The sequence below is a fragment of the Cyprinus carpio genome, chromosome B14 (assembly GCF_018340385.1).
Source record: "Cyprinus carpio isolate SPL01 chromosome B14, ASM1834038v1, whole genome shotgun sequence".
Taxonomy (NCBI): domain Eukaryota; kingdom Metazoa; phylum Chordata; class Actinopteri; order Cypriniformes; family Cyprinidae; genus Cyprinus; species Cyprinus carpio.
The window spans coordinates 21,687,453-21,699,367 of NC_056610.1; the positions used below are offsets into that span (position 1 = coordinate 21,687,453).

General features: G+C 38.8%; 2 protein-coding genes across 4 annotated transcripts; one reads left to right on the plus strand and one right to left on the minus strand.

The window, feature by feature from the left end:
* Positions 1–395: 395 nt before the first annotated feature.
* Positions 396–5,549, minus strand: LOC109069924 (integral membrane protein GPR137-like). 2 transcript variants are annotated; one of them, XM_042738578.1, is made up of 8 exons: positions 5,413–5,549; positions 2,912–3,499; positions 2,784–2,833; positions 2,457–2,697; positions 1,935–2,078; positions 1,722–1,850; positions 973–1,079; positions 396–885 (listed from the first exon to the last, which is right to left on the minus strand). In XM_042738578.1, the coding sequence occupies exons 2-8, from the start codon at positions 3,254–3,256 to the stop codon at positions 792–794; spliced, it is 1,110 nt and encodes a 369-aa protein (XP_042594512.1). In that variant the 5' UTR covers positions 3,257–3,499; positions 5,413–5,549; the 3' UTR covers positions 396–791. The 2 variants fall into 2 exon arrangements, with proteins under 2 accessions (XP_042594512.1, XP_018942066.2); XM_019086521.2 differs by lacking the exon at positions 5,413–5,549 and adding an exon at positions 3,887–4,197.
* On the plus strand, positions 4,298–11,784 carry LOC109069921 (5'-3' exonuclease PLD3-like). 2 transcript variants are annotated; one of them, XM_042738577.1, is made up of 12 exons: positions 4,298–4,570; positions 4,801–4,918; positions 5,276–6,175; positions 7,024–7,208; positions 7,293–7,476; positions 7,591–7,705; positions 7,836–7,963; positions 8,212–8,415; positions 9,801–9,940; positions 10,600–10,765; positions 10,854–10,953; positions 11,190–11,784. In XM_042738577.1, exons 1-12 carry the CDS (start codon positions 4,530–4,532, stop codon positions 11,393–11,395), a joined length of 2,487 nt encoding a protein of 828 aa, XP_042594511.1. In that variant the 5' UTR covers positions 4,298–4,529; the 3' UTR covers positions 11,396–11,784. The 2 variants fall into 2 exon arrangements, with proteins under 2 accessions (XP_042594511.1, XP_042594510.1); XM_042738576.1 differs by having other exon boundaries at positions 4,299–4,570; positions 7,021–7,208.
* The last annotated feature ends 131 nt before the right edge of the window (positions 11,785–11,915 follow it).

Below are 11,915 nucleotides of genomic sequence, written 5' to 3' on the forward strand. Positions count from 1 at the left end.
AAATAAATTAATAATGTTAGACTGAAGTAATGATACTGAGAATTCAGCTTTGATCACAGGAAAAAATAGAAAAATATTATAAATTGCACATATATTAAACCAGCTTAAGGAAGAAAAATTAAAAGATATTATTATTTTTAATAAATGCATCCTTGGTGAGAATAGAGACTTGAAAAGTTTTAATCATACCTACCCTAAACTGAAAATTAATTGCTTTACTATAATGAACACCTAGGAATATATATTTTAATCACAGATTTTTATGACCACATGGTGAAATGTGATTTTTTTTTTTTAATCCTAAATTGAGTTTCTAAATTCTAATTTTTTGTATTTGCCAAATATCAGCACACGGTTAGTACCAAAATTATTGCTTTCTTAAACAGCAAATTACAAACTGTTTAAATTAGTTTTTTATTAAAATACATTGCCAAATATCAGCACACGGTTAGTACCAAAATTATTGCTTTCTTATGCACCATTTAAAATGGAAGGTCACACTCCACACAAAAATAACATCTGTTAATACATTTCAAGGATAGCCTTACAAATGAAGAAAAGACAAATGTGGTAATAACTCCTTTACTCCTTATAGAAAATCATTAACTGGTCCCTTTTTTTTATCACAAGCATATAGTCTACTGTGGTCTGCTTTAAAAAGTCAAGGTGCAACTTCAGAAGTACAGATGCTTCTGCTGAATATTAGTGCAAATGAACCTATTGAGCTACTCAACAGGAAGAGGTAATGCTGAACTATCGCCTGAGAAGATTTCTACAGCTCTGCATAGCGGTCAGGTCTGTGGAGTGGAGTAAAGAGAGTGGTGCTGGTTGCTCTGCTGAGTCCGGTTGAAGAGGAGTGGAGTCGTCTCACTGGATCCAAACCAGCTGTTGGTGCAGAGTTTTGGTTATATCATAACTGATCCCACAAGCTGTTTTAATGTTAAATACCTGAGCTGTGATAAAGCCTGACACCTGCTACTGTGACTCCAGAGAGAACCCGTGTCGTCATCATTTCCACGAGGGTCGTCAAAGAAATATGAGCGTGATCCTCGTGTGTTGCACATCGCTGGGCTGCAGTTCTGAAATAAACAAAGCAAACGGCTCGATGATGGAACACTCATTTTTGGGTATATACATTAAACATTTGGCAGATGCAAAACTTAATTGTTTCTTTCCATCATCTCAAGTATTTTTTTTGTCAGTGACCTAAATGCAAAAATGTACACTACAATTCAAAATTCTTTATGCTCACCAAGGCTACATTTATTTGATCACAAATACAGTAAAATATTGTGAAATATTTAAATCTAAAAAATTCTACATTTAAATATATATATTTTAAAATGTAATTTATTCCTGTGATGTAAAGCTGAATTTTCAGCATCATTACTCCAGTCTTCAGTGTCACATGATCCTTCAGAAATCAGTCTTATATGCTGATCTGCTGCTCAAGAAACATTTATTATTATTAATGTTGAAAACAATATTGTTGCTTAATATTTTTGTGAAAACCTTAATACATTTCATTCAGGATTATTTTATGAATACAACTGCATTTATTTAAAATATTATTTTTTGTAACTATATAATCTACTATAATCAACTTGATTTAAAAAAAATTATAATTTCTTAAAAAAACTGACCCAAAACATTTGAACGGTAGTGTATTAACAAACTAAAATCACATGCACTAGGCATGGAAAAATGCATAATCAGCAGACCTTTTCTTGAGGAGGCTGGCGAACTCTGAAGATGAGAATGAGCAGGCTGGTAGGAAGCAGCTCCCAAATGAAGAGAACAGCTCCGAAGATAATGTAGCCTCTGTCTCCAAGCTCACTCTGAAGGTCAGCCTTTGAAAACAACAGCGAGCATCACACACCGACCAGTGACAGGAACACCTTTTCATTAGCAACCAGTGTAGTGCAACTGCCCACCTGATCAGAGATGTTATACCAGTCAAAGTCAAAGGCCTCGACTTTATGACTCTGAGACAAAAACAGCACAGCAAGATTGTAGCATGCCCTGCTAGAGAAGAGCAAGATGACACCCGCCCCCAGCACCGCAGTCCGACAAAACCCCTGCAAGCAGAAGACTTCATAAATAGCTGGAAATAACCTTTTTGGTACTTGGTAAAATTCGAGTCCCATAATATTCCCAGTGTCCCGGTGACTCAGGAGAGAAATATGCACCATTTACAAGCAAAAAAAAAAAAATAGTTCTAAATAAATATGTTGGTGGATTCTGATGTAAGAGGACAACAGGAGATGGACTTATGGATCACGAACTCAGAAACACACAGCTTTTCACTTCACAAGATGATAATTGATGCACTGGAGTGGTGTGGATTATTGTGACGCTTTTATCAGCTGTTCGAACTCTCATTCAGATGGCACCCATTCACTACAGAGGTTTAGAGGACTGGATACTATTTCTTTAAGCACTTGCAAAGCATGTACCTTACTGCGTAGATAAGGGGTGCTAGTGTGCGAGGATCGAGTTAAGAGGAGCAGAGACGTGGCCAGACACACAGCTTCCAGAATGAACAGCAGGTCATTAACCAGCACTCGAACCAGAACCAGCCTCCAAGTACTGTCTCCAGCTCCACCGGAAGAGCCGTGCTGTCCGAGGCTTGCGCAAACTATATTGACACACAGGAAGATGACGCTCATGGTGGCATACACCCACCGAGCCGCCCACCTAGAAATCAAAGGTGACACACAAACACATTAAGGCTTTTAACACACATAATCAGATGGTATCCACTAACATGGAAATCCACTCACAGTCCTCTCCTGGGCTCAACTCGGAACAGGCTTCGAACTCTGAGCAGCTCCTGTCAAAATGAAACATTGTTATTTCTCAACTACACGAAAACGTACTCTTATGAATCTTTCATTAGAAGCTGTCGTACCTGAGTGAAGTAAATGTTGAAGAGACTCAGGGTGAAGAACTGCAAGCACACTGGGAAGCAGTAAAGGAGCCAGTAGACCGGAGCGGGCAGGAGGTTTGCCGCAAGGGCATTACGAAAATAAAAAGAGAAGAGCGTTGTGCGAAGCGCTGCCCAGAGCAGGCAAAGAAAAAGAAAAATACTCTGGTAACTCCATCGCTTGTGCCGGTAGAGCAACAGCAGCCAAAGCTGAACATATACGACTAAAAACAGACCCCCGTAAAGACAAGTGTAAAGAACCGTGACACCCAGCTCTACTGAAGGGGCCACGGCTGGTTTCATGGGGGAAGGAGGAACTGGGATGTGCATTATGATAAAAAAAAAAAAGATTCAAATTATATAACACAATGCATAGACCAAAGCTTTAAAATAAAATAAATCAAAACTGGTGCAAAATGCCAAGATTAATCATTTTAACAAAAAGGACAAACAAACGTCAGGCAAGCCTGGATTATCATTAGTCTAATTTTCTATGTAATATTCTGTCATATGATGAAGCCAGGATCAAACATTTCTCAGAATTCCCCGCATCTGTCGACCAGTGATGTGCACCTGCGAAATAAAAGTGAAAGTATCAAATGGAGCTTAAGTAAACACAGCCAAGCTTTACACAACAACAACAGCTCAAAACATGCACACTGATATCAATAACACAATCTCCCTCATCGAAAACAAACGCATGTTTTGTCACTAAACTGATCTGACAGCCAGACTTTGTTTATTCGTTAGACCTGTTGTGCGTTACATCTACCGGATATACTGTACCGCACAAATTAGAATACTTTTAAACTAGTTCTAACAGTATTAAACTGACTTTAGACTGATCTAAAGCAGCTAGCTGAGTGGCTAACCTTGCTAGAATCGACTTGCTAGGTCACAGGTCAGACCGGTTTTGATATAAAACTGCTTTAAATACTACTAAATTAAATCCAGAATTACCTTACAACTAAGACCTTGTAATCGACGTTACAAATGCGATAAATCCTTTCCTTCATCACTGAAGTCCGGGTCGTGTTTACGCGCTGCGTTCTCAAACCAACTCATCGCTGTTGGCGACATCTAGCGGTGCATGCCGGTAAAGAAAAACGTAAACAAAGGCGTCTTCCTCTTCCTGCGAGACAACGCCCACCGCACACTTCCTACCTTAAAATTTTTAGAAGTACAGAAGACTTTTAAAAATAGCAACGTTTTAAAAAAAATAAGTAGAAAGAGGAACAGAGACAGCTCCGCCCTCTCGAAAACCGATGGCTTTATCGAGTGGGCGGGCTTTGTGGGCGTGGTTTGTCTGTTGCATGGGCGTGGTTTGCAATCATGCAGGAAGCAGACCTATCATGAAAAAAAACCAAAAACGCCCATTGCTTTACCGCGCTGTACTGAGAACAGGAAACGGCGGTTATTTCAATTTTACACCATCAATAACCGTTACGTCAACTGTCATTTCTGTCTGTCATCATCATTTATACCTGTATTTCACTACACGACCCGACGGAGAACCAACAATATGGTTCAAATAACAAGATTATAGGTTACGCATGTACTCCAGCGTAACAGATGAGCTCATCATTTCATAACTTTATTTGTTATGTGTTATGTTTTGCAGCAGTACGTACATATGGACAGGCTGTGAGTCAGAAGTGGTTTGTAATGTAACTCATAGCGTGTTAGTAGGCGAGGTTCTCTCTCTCTCTCTCTCTCTCTCTCTCTCTCTCTCTCTCTCTCTCTCTCTCTCTCTCTCTCTCTCTCTCTCTCTCTCTCTTTTTCTTCATTATACCGCACTGTGTGCAGTAGTTCTGCAGCCACGTCGCAGACAGAGACATCATCGCCCTTACAAACCTCATTTTCTTCAACTGCAGCCGCCCAACTGGACCCACAACAACTTTATCTCCTCGTACAGTTCGTCAGAGAGCGTGTTTACACATTTTTATTGTTAAAACAGTCCCTCGTTCAGAGCAGGTCTCCGCTGTAGTCATGGTGAGTATGGCCTGCTTGCTAACTTATGTCTCAAACTTGCTGGCTTAGTGTTTAAAAAAGGTTACAGTTTGTAGTATTTTCTATCTATCTATCTATGTGTACAGTCTTTGCCCTTTAAATACAATATAATTGATAATAACATATATGTATTTGTACCAAAATATAGTGTGTATACAAACAACAAATTACATTTACACATACCTTAATACAATATATATGTATGTACTATCTATCTACAGACTTTGCACCTTAAATACACTCTTTGTACCAAAGTGTAAAGGTTATGCATAAACTACATATATGTTACACGTGTATACACCCATTATATAATGTTTTTGCATTCGACTAATGCTATAGGAGCCGGAGGATGTACATTTCAGGTCAGCAGAACATTTGATTGGTGAGGAAGAGAATGAGAAAGCGACATTCGAGAGGAAGGAGGATGGAGAGGAGCACCGTAAAGCAGGGAGAGCACCGCTGTCCCGCATCCCTACCTTTCAGAGCTCCGTGGGCCGCAAGCGAGTCACCGTCCAGAGTGCAGAGTCATCACCGAAAACGGATGGATCTGTCCGGCAGGGCCACAAAGAGAGAGCTGGCCCTACAGAGGCGGGACGGGTGAAAACGTCAGGATCTGGAGGGAGAGAAACAGCAGTGCCTGTTGCATCGGCTCGTTTACACACAAGCCTCGCTGATGTTCTCTCTCAAGGTGATATCTCGGGTCACGCCTCCACTCTTTTGGCTCCGAAGATCAATCAATCTCTTGATCAAACACCTGAGATTACCAAAGACTCTGATCAGGTTGATATGTCACTAAAGCGACCCCCACTCAGGAATGTCTACGAGGCCTCTGATCTTGTCATAGAGCCGGTTTCTGAATTTGAGACCGCAAGCGGAGAGACCATCTCAGAAGATGAGCAGACGTCGGCGCGGGATAGCGTCGAAGAGGATCTGAGCTCATGCTCTTCTGTTGATCAGCGTGAGGGATCTGATCAAGCTTGTGAAGATACCTTGAGAGACGATAATGATGATGGAAGTGTAGCCCAATCACATTGGACAGAAGAAAATAGTGTCACAGGGAATGATGTGAAATGTGAGGAATGTGTTCCAGATAAGGATGATGGATCCATACTTAGTGGTCAGGATGAAACTACTAAGACAGATAGTAAAATATGCTTTAAAGAAACACAACAGAGAAGCAAAACTGCCAATACTACTCAGACAAAACATGCCGAGACCAAAACGTGTACACCCTCCAAGGTGAGGTGAACCATATTTTGTAACATGCAATGTACAAAATGAATGGTGTTTGCTAAAGCAAGAGTACTGTTATTGTTCGTACTAAGGTCTAGGGATTTTAGCACACCTCTAATCCTAAATAGTAAACTTCATCAAGCACTGTTTTGTTGAGTAGAGACGTGTTATTACTGTTTTAAGGGAACAGACATACAATTTTCTCCTGGTGGACAATAAAATGGATTTTTTTAAAATCCCTTGCGTTTACTTTAAAAAAAGGAATCACACTGCAAAAAAAAAAAAGATTTCTAGTACAGATATCTAAAAGATATATAAGTCTTGTTTTCTGACAAAATTGATCAAAATAAATGTTACTTTATTTATTTATTTTGGCTTAAAACAAGAAAATGGGATACGAGAAATAATCTTGTTTAGAAAAAATTTTTTTACCCCATCATACCCAATGCATTTTTCTAGATTTAGGCATTAACCTTCACAATTTTAATACATTTTTCAGAATAAAAATATTTTGAGTCATTTCGCTTGCTTAGATAATTTTATTAGACGAAACTAATAAGTAAGAAAGTAAAATACTGCGGTCCAAGCCGTATGTACAGAGCAGAATGTTTTTCTCTGGTCTGATTTGTCCTCTTTGATTTGCATACATATACAAATTGTTGAGACTTGTTGCTTTGACAAGTATTTGTTTCGCCATCAAATCACGACAGAAAATAAACAGCCACAAGACAGTCCTTTCATTACTAACAGACATAAACATACAGTATATGTTGTTGGAAAGATGTCTGCATGAGTAAAAAGAAAGTCTTTAGTTGTTTTAATTTATTAGCACTGATTTTCTATTGTTTTAGCAGACAAAAGGAAGGAGCTTTTCCCTTTTCTGTCTCTTGCCCACCATCCTCCTCCTTTTGGGTGGATTTGCATCGCACGTCTGGCAGTATGGAGTCCCTAAATCTGTGTCACACCTGATGTCACAACTGGAGCTGCACTGGTTGGAAAGTTTCTGGATGCCTCAAGAGACATGCATCTCTGACTGTAGGTGAGGAAACCGGTCCTTTTCATATTTTCAAGAATTAAACGGCGAGTTTGAGATGTTAAAGTGTTTCTAAACTCTCCTTATCAGACTTACTCTTGTTGAGAGTGTCCCTGAGGGTCTCGTCTTCCCTTCCGGCTCGCCACACCTGCCGAGCATTTCAGACACTTGGATTAATCTGCTTAACAAAGCAAACCGCTCTGTCCACATTGGTGCTTTCTATTTCACACTCCAAGATTCAGATTTAGGCCTTACGGAGCCCTCGTCTGTGCTGGTACGTTGTATTGTGGACATCTTACTCACTCTGAAGGCTCTAGAACATTTGTTACCTGCAGGATAATATTAATTTTGATTGTTATAAGGCGTTTCATTTAAATCTTTTCTATAGGGCAAAAAAGTGTTCGACCGGCTGAAACAGCTGGAACCAAAAGGAGTGAAGTTGAAGATCGCTGTAAATGCCCCTCAGACTTACATCGCAGACACAGACGAACTGGTAGCAACAGGTACAACCGCGTGCCTATTGCACATGCAGCACGAGAAAATGCATACATTGAGAATGGCGAAGGGTTTGGAATGGATGTTATGCAGCTTTTTTCTTTTAGCTAAGCTTTCTTGCTTTGTGCTTTCTCTCAGGGGCTGAGGTCAGGGGAGTTGACCTGCAGAGCATCACTGGAGGCATTTTGCACACCAAACTATGGGTTGTGGATAAGAAACACATGTATTTAGGGAGCGCAAACATGGATTGGCGTTCCCTTACCCAGGTACGTCTAAACCAAGCAACATTGTGTGTCATAATCTGACTGGACGAAAGTTGTCTGTTGACATGCAAATATGCATGGTCAGTGTGCATGCATGTAAATGTGCCTGTGTATATATATAATTTTTTTTTTTATTTGTTTGTTTTCATTATCCAGGGTAATTTATTAGACTGTAATGTCAAAATGGCTATTAACCCAAATAATGAATTTTTGAAAATATGCATATGCAGTGATATAAATGTTTCTAATAGGTGAAAGAGGTTGGAGTGTCTGTGGAAGACTGCAGCTGTCTAGCACAGGACGCCTCACGGATATTTGACGTGTACTGGGACGTTGGAGCTCAGAGTAATGGATCTCTACCTCCTTTCTGGCCGGGCCGTTTCTCCGCCCTCTCCAGTTCTAAGTACCCATTAGCTGTTAAATTCAACGGTGTCCCTGCACGTGTCTATTTGTCTGTGAGTTATGTTTCTCTCACAAGTTGACTTCATTTGTTTGGTCTGGTTTTTGTTTACCACATTCATAATATGTTTTCACTGCATGTTTTGTAATAATTTTATTCAACCTGTTCACATTTCCGCTTATTCTCTGGCTTTTGTCCTGGGTTATTTTCATGTATTCCATCTGTCTATTTTTCATTTAAAGGGGTCATATGATGCTTTTTTAAAGATCATTATTTTGTGTATTTGGTGTAACAGAATATGTTGACATGCTTTAATGTTCAAAAAACACATTCTTTTTCAAATACTGTACATTATTGTAGGTCCTCTATGCCCGCCTCTCTCAAACACCTTGTTTTCTAAAAAGTCCCTGCTTCTGACAAGAGCAGTCTGTTCTGATTGGACAACTGACCCAGTGCATTGTGATTAGCCTAACACCGCAAGCACTCGTCGGAAATGTAACGCCCCTTTCCATAATCACAAGCTTCATCTTTCAAAATAAATTGAAAATAAATAAATAAATGTAAAGACAGTTAATAATGTCCTTAGTTTTATCATCAGTTCAAGCCTGAAAAGGAACAGAGTCACGTGACAGACACAGTGAGGAAGCTCGTATGTGTATGCAGTACACAAGCCACAGACGGTTAAGACAGCTGACTCCACTGTGTGACCGCCTCTCTCTCTCTCACACACACACATACACAATGCGCAAAACTACACATTTGAACAGTCAATAGCAAATACTTAAACTAATAACAAAACATGCTTACAGTAGCTGATTCAGAAGCGCCAGATTGTCGTAGCAAAATCAGAATTACCTCCTATCCTAGGTTCATGAATCGGTCGTCCATAAAATGAGTTTCTGTTCTGTTGTAAGTAATCTTAAAGATTCCTAATTGCATCTACTTTCAGAAGGCCAAATAAAGTGCTTTTGCTTTCTCCTAGATACACACAGCATCTCTCTGACATGACTATTTCAACACTAACTGCAGTTACTGAAACCACGCCTTTCTTTGCTGAACATTTGGGTGGTGTTATGCAAATATTTCCACGTAGTGACGTAGACATGTGGGGGCGTGTTTGAATGAGCCATTTTAGGGGGCGTGAACGAGTCTTAACTTTTATAAAGAATATCTCTTTGGATTTGAGACTTTAGTCTTTGCAACTTTACAGATCTTCTTCATGCACCAAGAGCTTAACACTCCAAAGAGAAAGGAAAATTCTGAAATCGCATCATATGACCCCTTTAATGTAGAAATGTTGTCTTTTTGTCATATTACCACCTTTTTCATTGCAGAAAAAATATATGGCCTATACCATCTTGTTTCTTTTTTATTGATTTCTGAATGTGACATGCGTTTTTATTGTGAGTTTACATGACAGTGTTTAACTTGTTCTTGTAGAGTTCTCCCCCTCCTTTATCATCACATGGCCGTTCTGACGATCTCTCAAGCATCCTGTCAGTAATCGCTGATGCTGAGCGGTTCATCTATGTGTCTGTGATGGACTACCTTCCCATGTCCCAGTTCACGGAGCCCATCCGGTAATATTTACCAGTTGATACTGAGTCAGGGTTATTAAAGTTAACTAAAACTAAAAGCAACTTTCACTTTTGTACTTTATTTTAGTTACTAAAATAAAATAAAATAAAATATATAAAAAAAAAAATTAATGTATTTTATTTCAGCTAGTTGCCAAAGCAGCTTTTTTTTTTGATGTAGTAAGATAACTAAAACTTAATCAAAAATGAATTAAATTATATAGACATTTTAAAAATGGACAAAACACAAGTGTGTGTTGTCACAAAGTGACAAAAAAAATTACTGAAATTAAACTAAAAATAGAAAATATTTTTATTGACTAGTTTAAACAGCATGTGAAATATTATTGTGCATGTGTGTATATGTTTTCAATGATTTAAAATGTTTTCATGTACTAAGATAACTAAAACTAAAATGGAAATCAAAAAGAATAAAAACTATACAGGCATTTTCAAAAAAATTACAAACTAAAATGTAAAAAATAAGGAAAAACAAAAATATGAAAAATAATTAAAATATAGAATAGATATAGAAAAATATATAGAAGTATTTCAGTGATATTAAAAAAACACTAGGTGGTAATTTTGAAAATTCAATACATTTGCATATGGAAGATTATTGTGATGTTTTCAATGAATCTGATTGACTTTGATGTCTTTAGGTTTTGGCCTGTCATCGACTCGGCCCTCCGGGAAGCAGCTTGCACGAGAGGTGTTGAGGTGAAGCTGCTGGTCAGTTGTTGGAATCATTCTCCTGGTGCCATGTTTGTTTTCCTCCAGTCTTTATCGGTCCTCAACATGCCCCCTCTGAGCTGCAACATTCATGCTGTATGTTTCTGTGAGCTCTTTACATCTTCTACGTGTATTGTTTTTCATCCACCTGGTGATTTAATGTTTAAAATGTTTCATTTCACAGAAAGTTTTTGAGGTGCCTTCAACACGAGAGCAGCAGAGGATCCCGTTTGCACGCGTCAACCATGCCAAGTACATGGTGACAGATCGAGTTGTTTACATCGGTATGTTCGCTGTCTCCTCTCGACATGTATTAATTTCACAGCATGATCTCACTTGCATGCTTTTCCATATTCCAGCAACCTGACGGCAGGTTTGGCGCTGCATCGTAAAAACCCTGCCAACAGAAACAGTCAATGTTTACATTTGCTATCGAATCGCTGTGAATATGAGTTTTGGAATAAAGCGTATGTCAGTTTCGTAATCCTGCTGTGGCTGATTGTTACATTGTTTTTTACAGGGACTTCCAACTGGTCTGAGAATTACTTCACCCAGACGGCAGGGGTTGGGCTTGTTGTGAACCAGACAGGTTCTGCAGTAGGGCAGGACCAGAACACCGTTCAGAGCCAGATGCAGGAGATTTTCCAGAGGGACTGGCGTTCAGAATATGCTCAAACCCTCACTGATGTTCACGCGGAGCACTGCAGCGGAAAAAAGCTTACATAATAAACCACGCTCTTTATTCGTTGTGTTGCTATGCACTATGATTCAAAAAAATAAAAACATCAGACACCAAAAACTCAACCCTGCGGCGTTCCTGCCTACTGATAACTTATTTATGATGGATGTATTTGCCAAAAGGATGCTGTGCATTTTTAATGTTTGTTATAAAAATGGCATATATTAATTATTTTCTCTTTTTTTTCAAGTGCATCTAATGTATAATTGTGACATTTGCCAGAATAAGGACAAGTTCCTTGAGCAAGCACTGATCTCTGATGTTGAACATGCATGTAAATGAAGTATTGTTGTAATAGGTGCCTTGGCTTTAATGACTCTAATGTTTGTTAATGACTGTAATGTTGTCAAATTAAACTGCCTTTTCAGTAAGAAAATGCTCTCCCACTAATGTTTATATATATATATATATAGTCAGGTGACACAGGTACTTATTTAGTTCTGATAATTTATGACATTTTCAACAAAAAGCGACATTACAAAATCATTTAAAATGTCTCCCATGAAT

Bases quoted from the DNA above. Each gene is read 5' to 3' on its own strand.
- LOC109069924 (XM_042738578.1), bottom strand. From the start codon at position 3,256: ATGCACATCCCAGTTCCTCCTTCCCCCATGAAACCAGCCGTGGCCCCT. The intron at 2,834-2,911 runs GTACGACAGCTT...TCATTTTGACAG, and splicing joins TCAACATTTACTTCACTCAG to GAGCTGCTCAGAGTTCGAAG. The intron at 1,080-1,721 runs GTCTGCTGATTA...TGTTTATTTCAG, and splicing joins GCCAGCCTCCTCAAGAAAAG to AACTGCAGCCCAGCGATGTG.
- LOC109069921 (XM_042738576.1), top strand. From the start codon at position 4,530: ATGTGTTATGTTTTGCAGCAGTACGTACATATGGACAGGCT. The intron at 6,176-7,020 runs GTGAGGTGAACC...CTATTGTTTTAG, and splicing joins AAACGTGTACACCCTCCAAG to CAGACAAAAGGAAGGAGCTT. The intron at 8,416-9,800 runs GTGAGTTATGTT...TTGTTCTTGTAG, and splicing joins CTGCACGTGTCTATTTGTCT to AGTTCTCCCCCTCCTTTATC.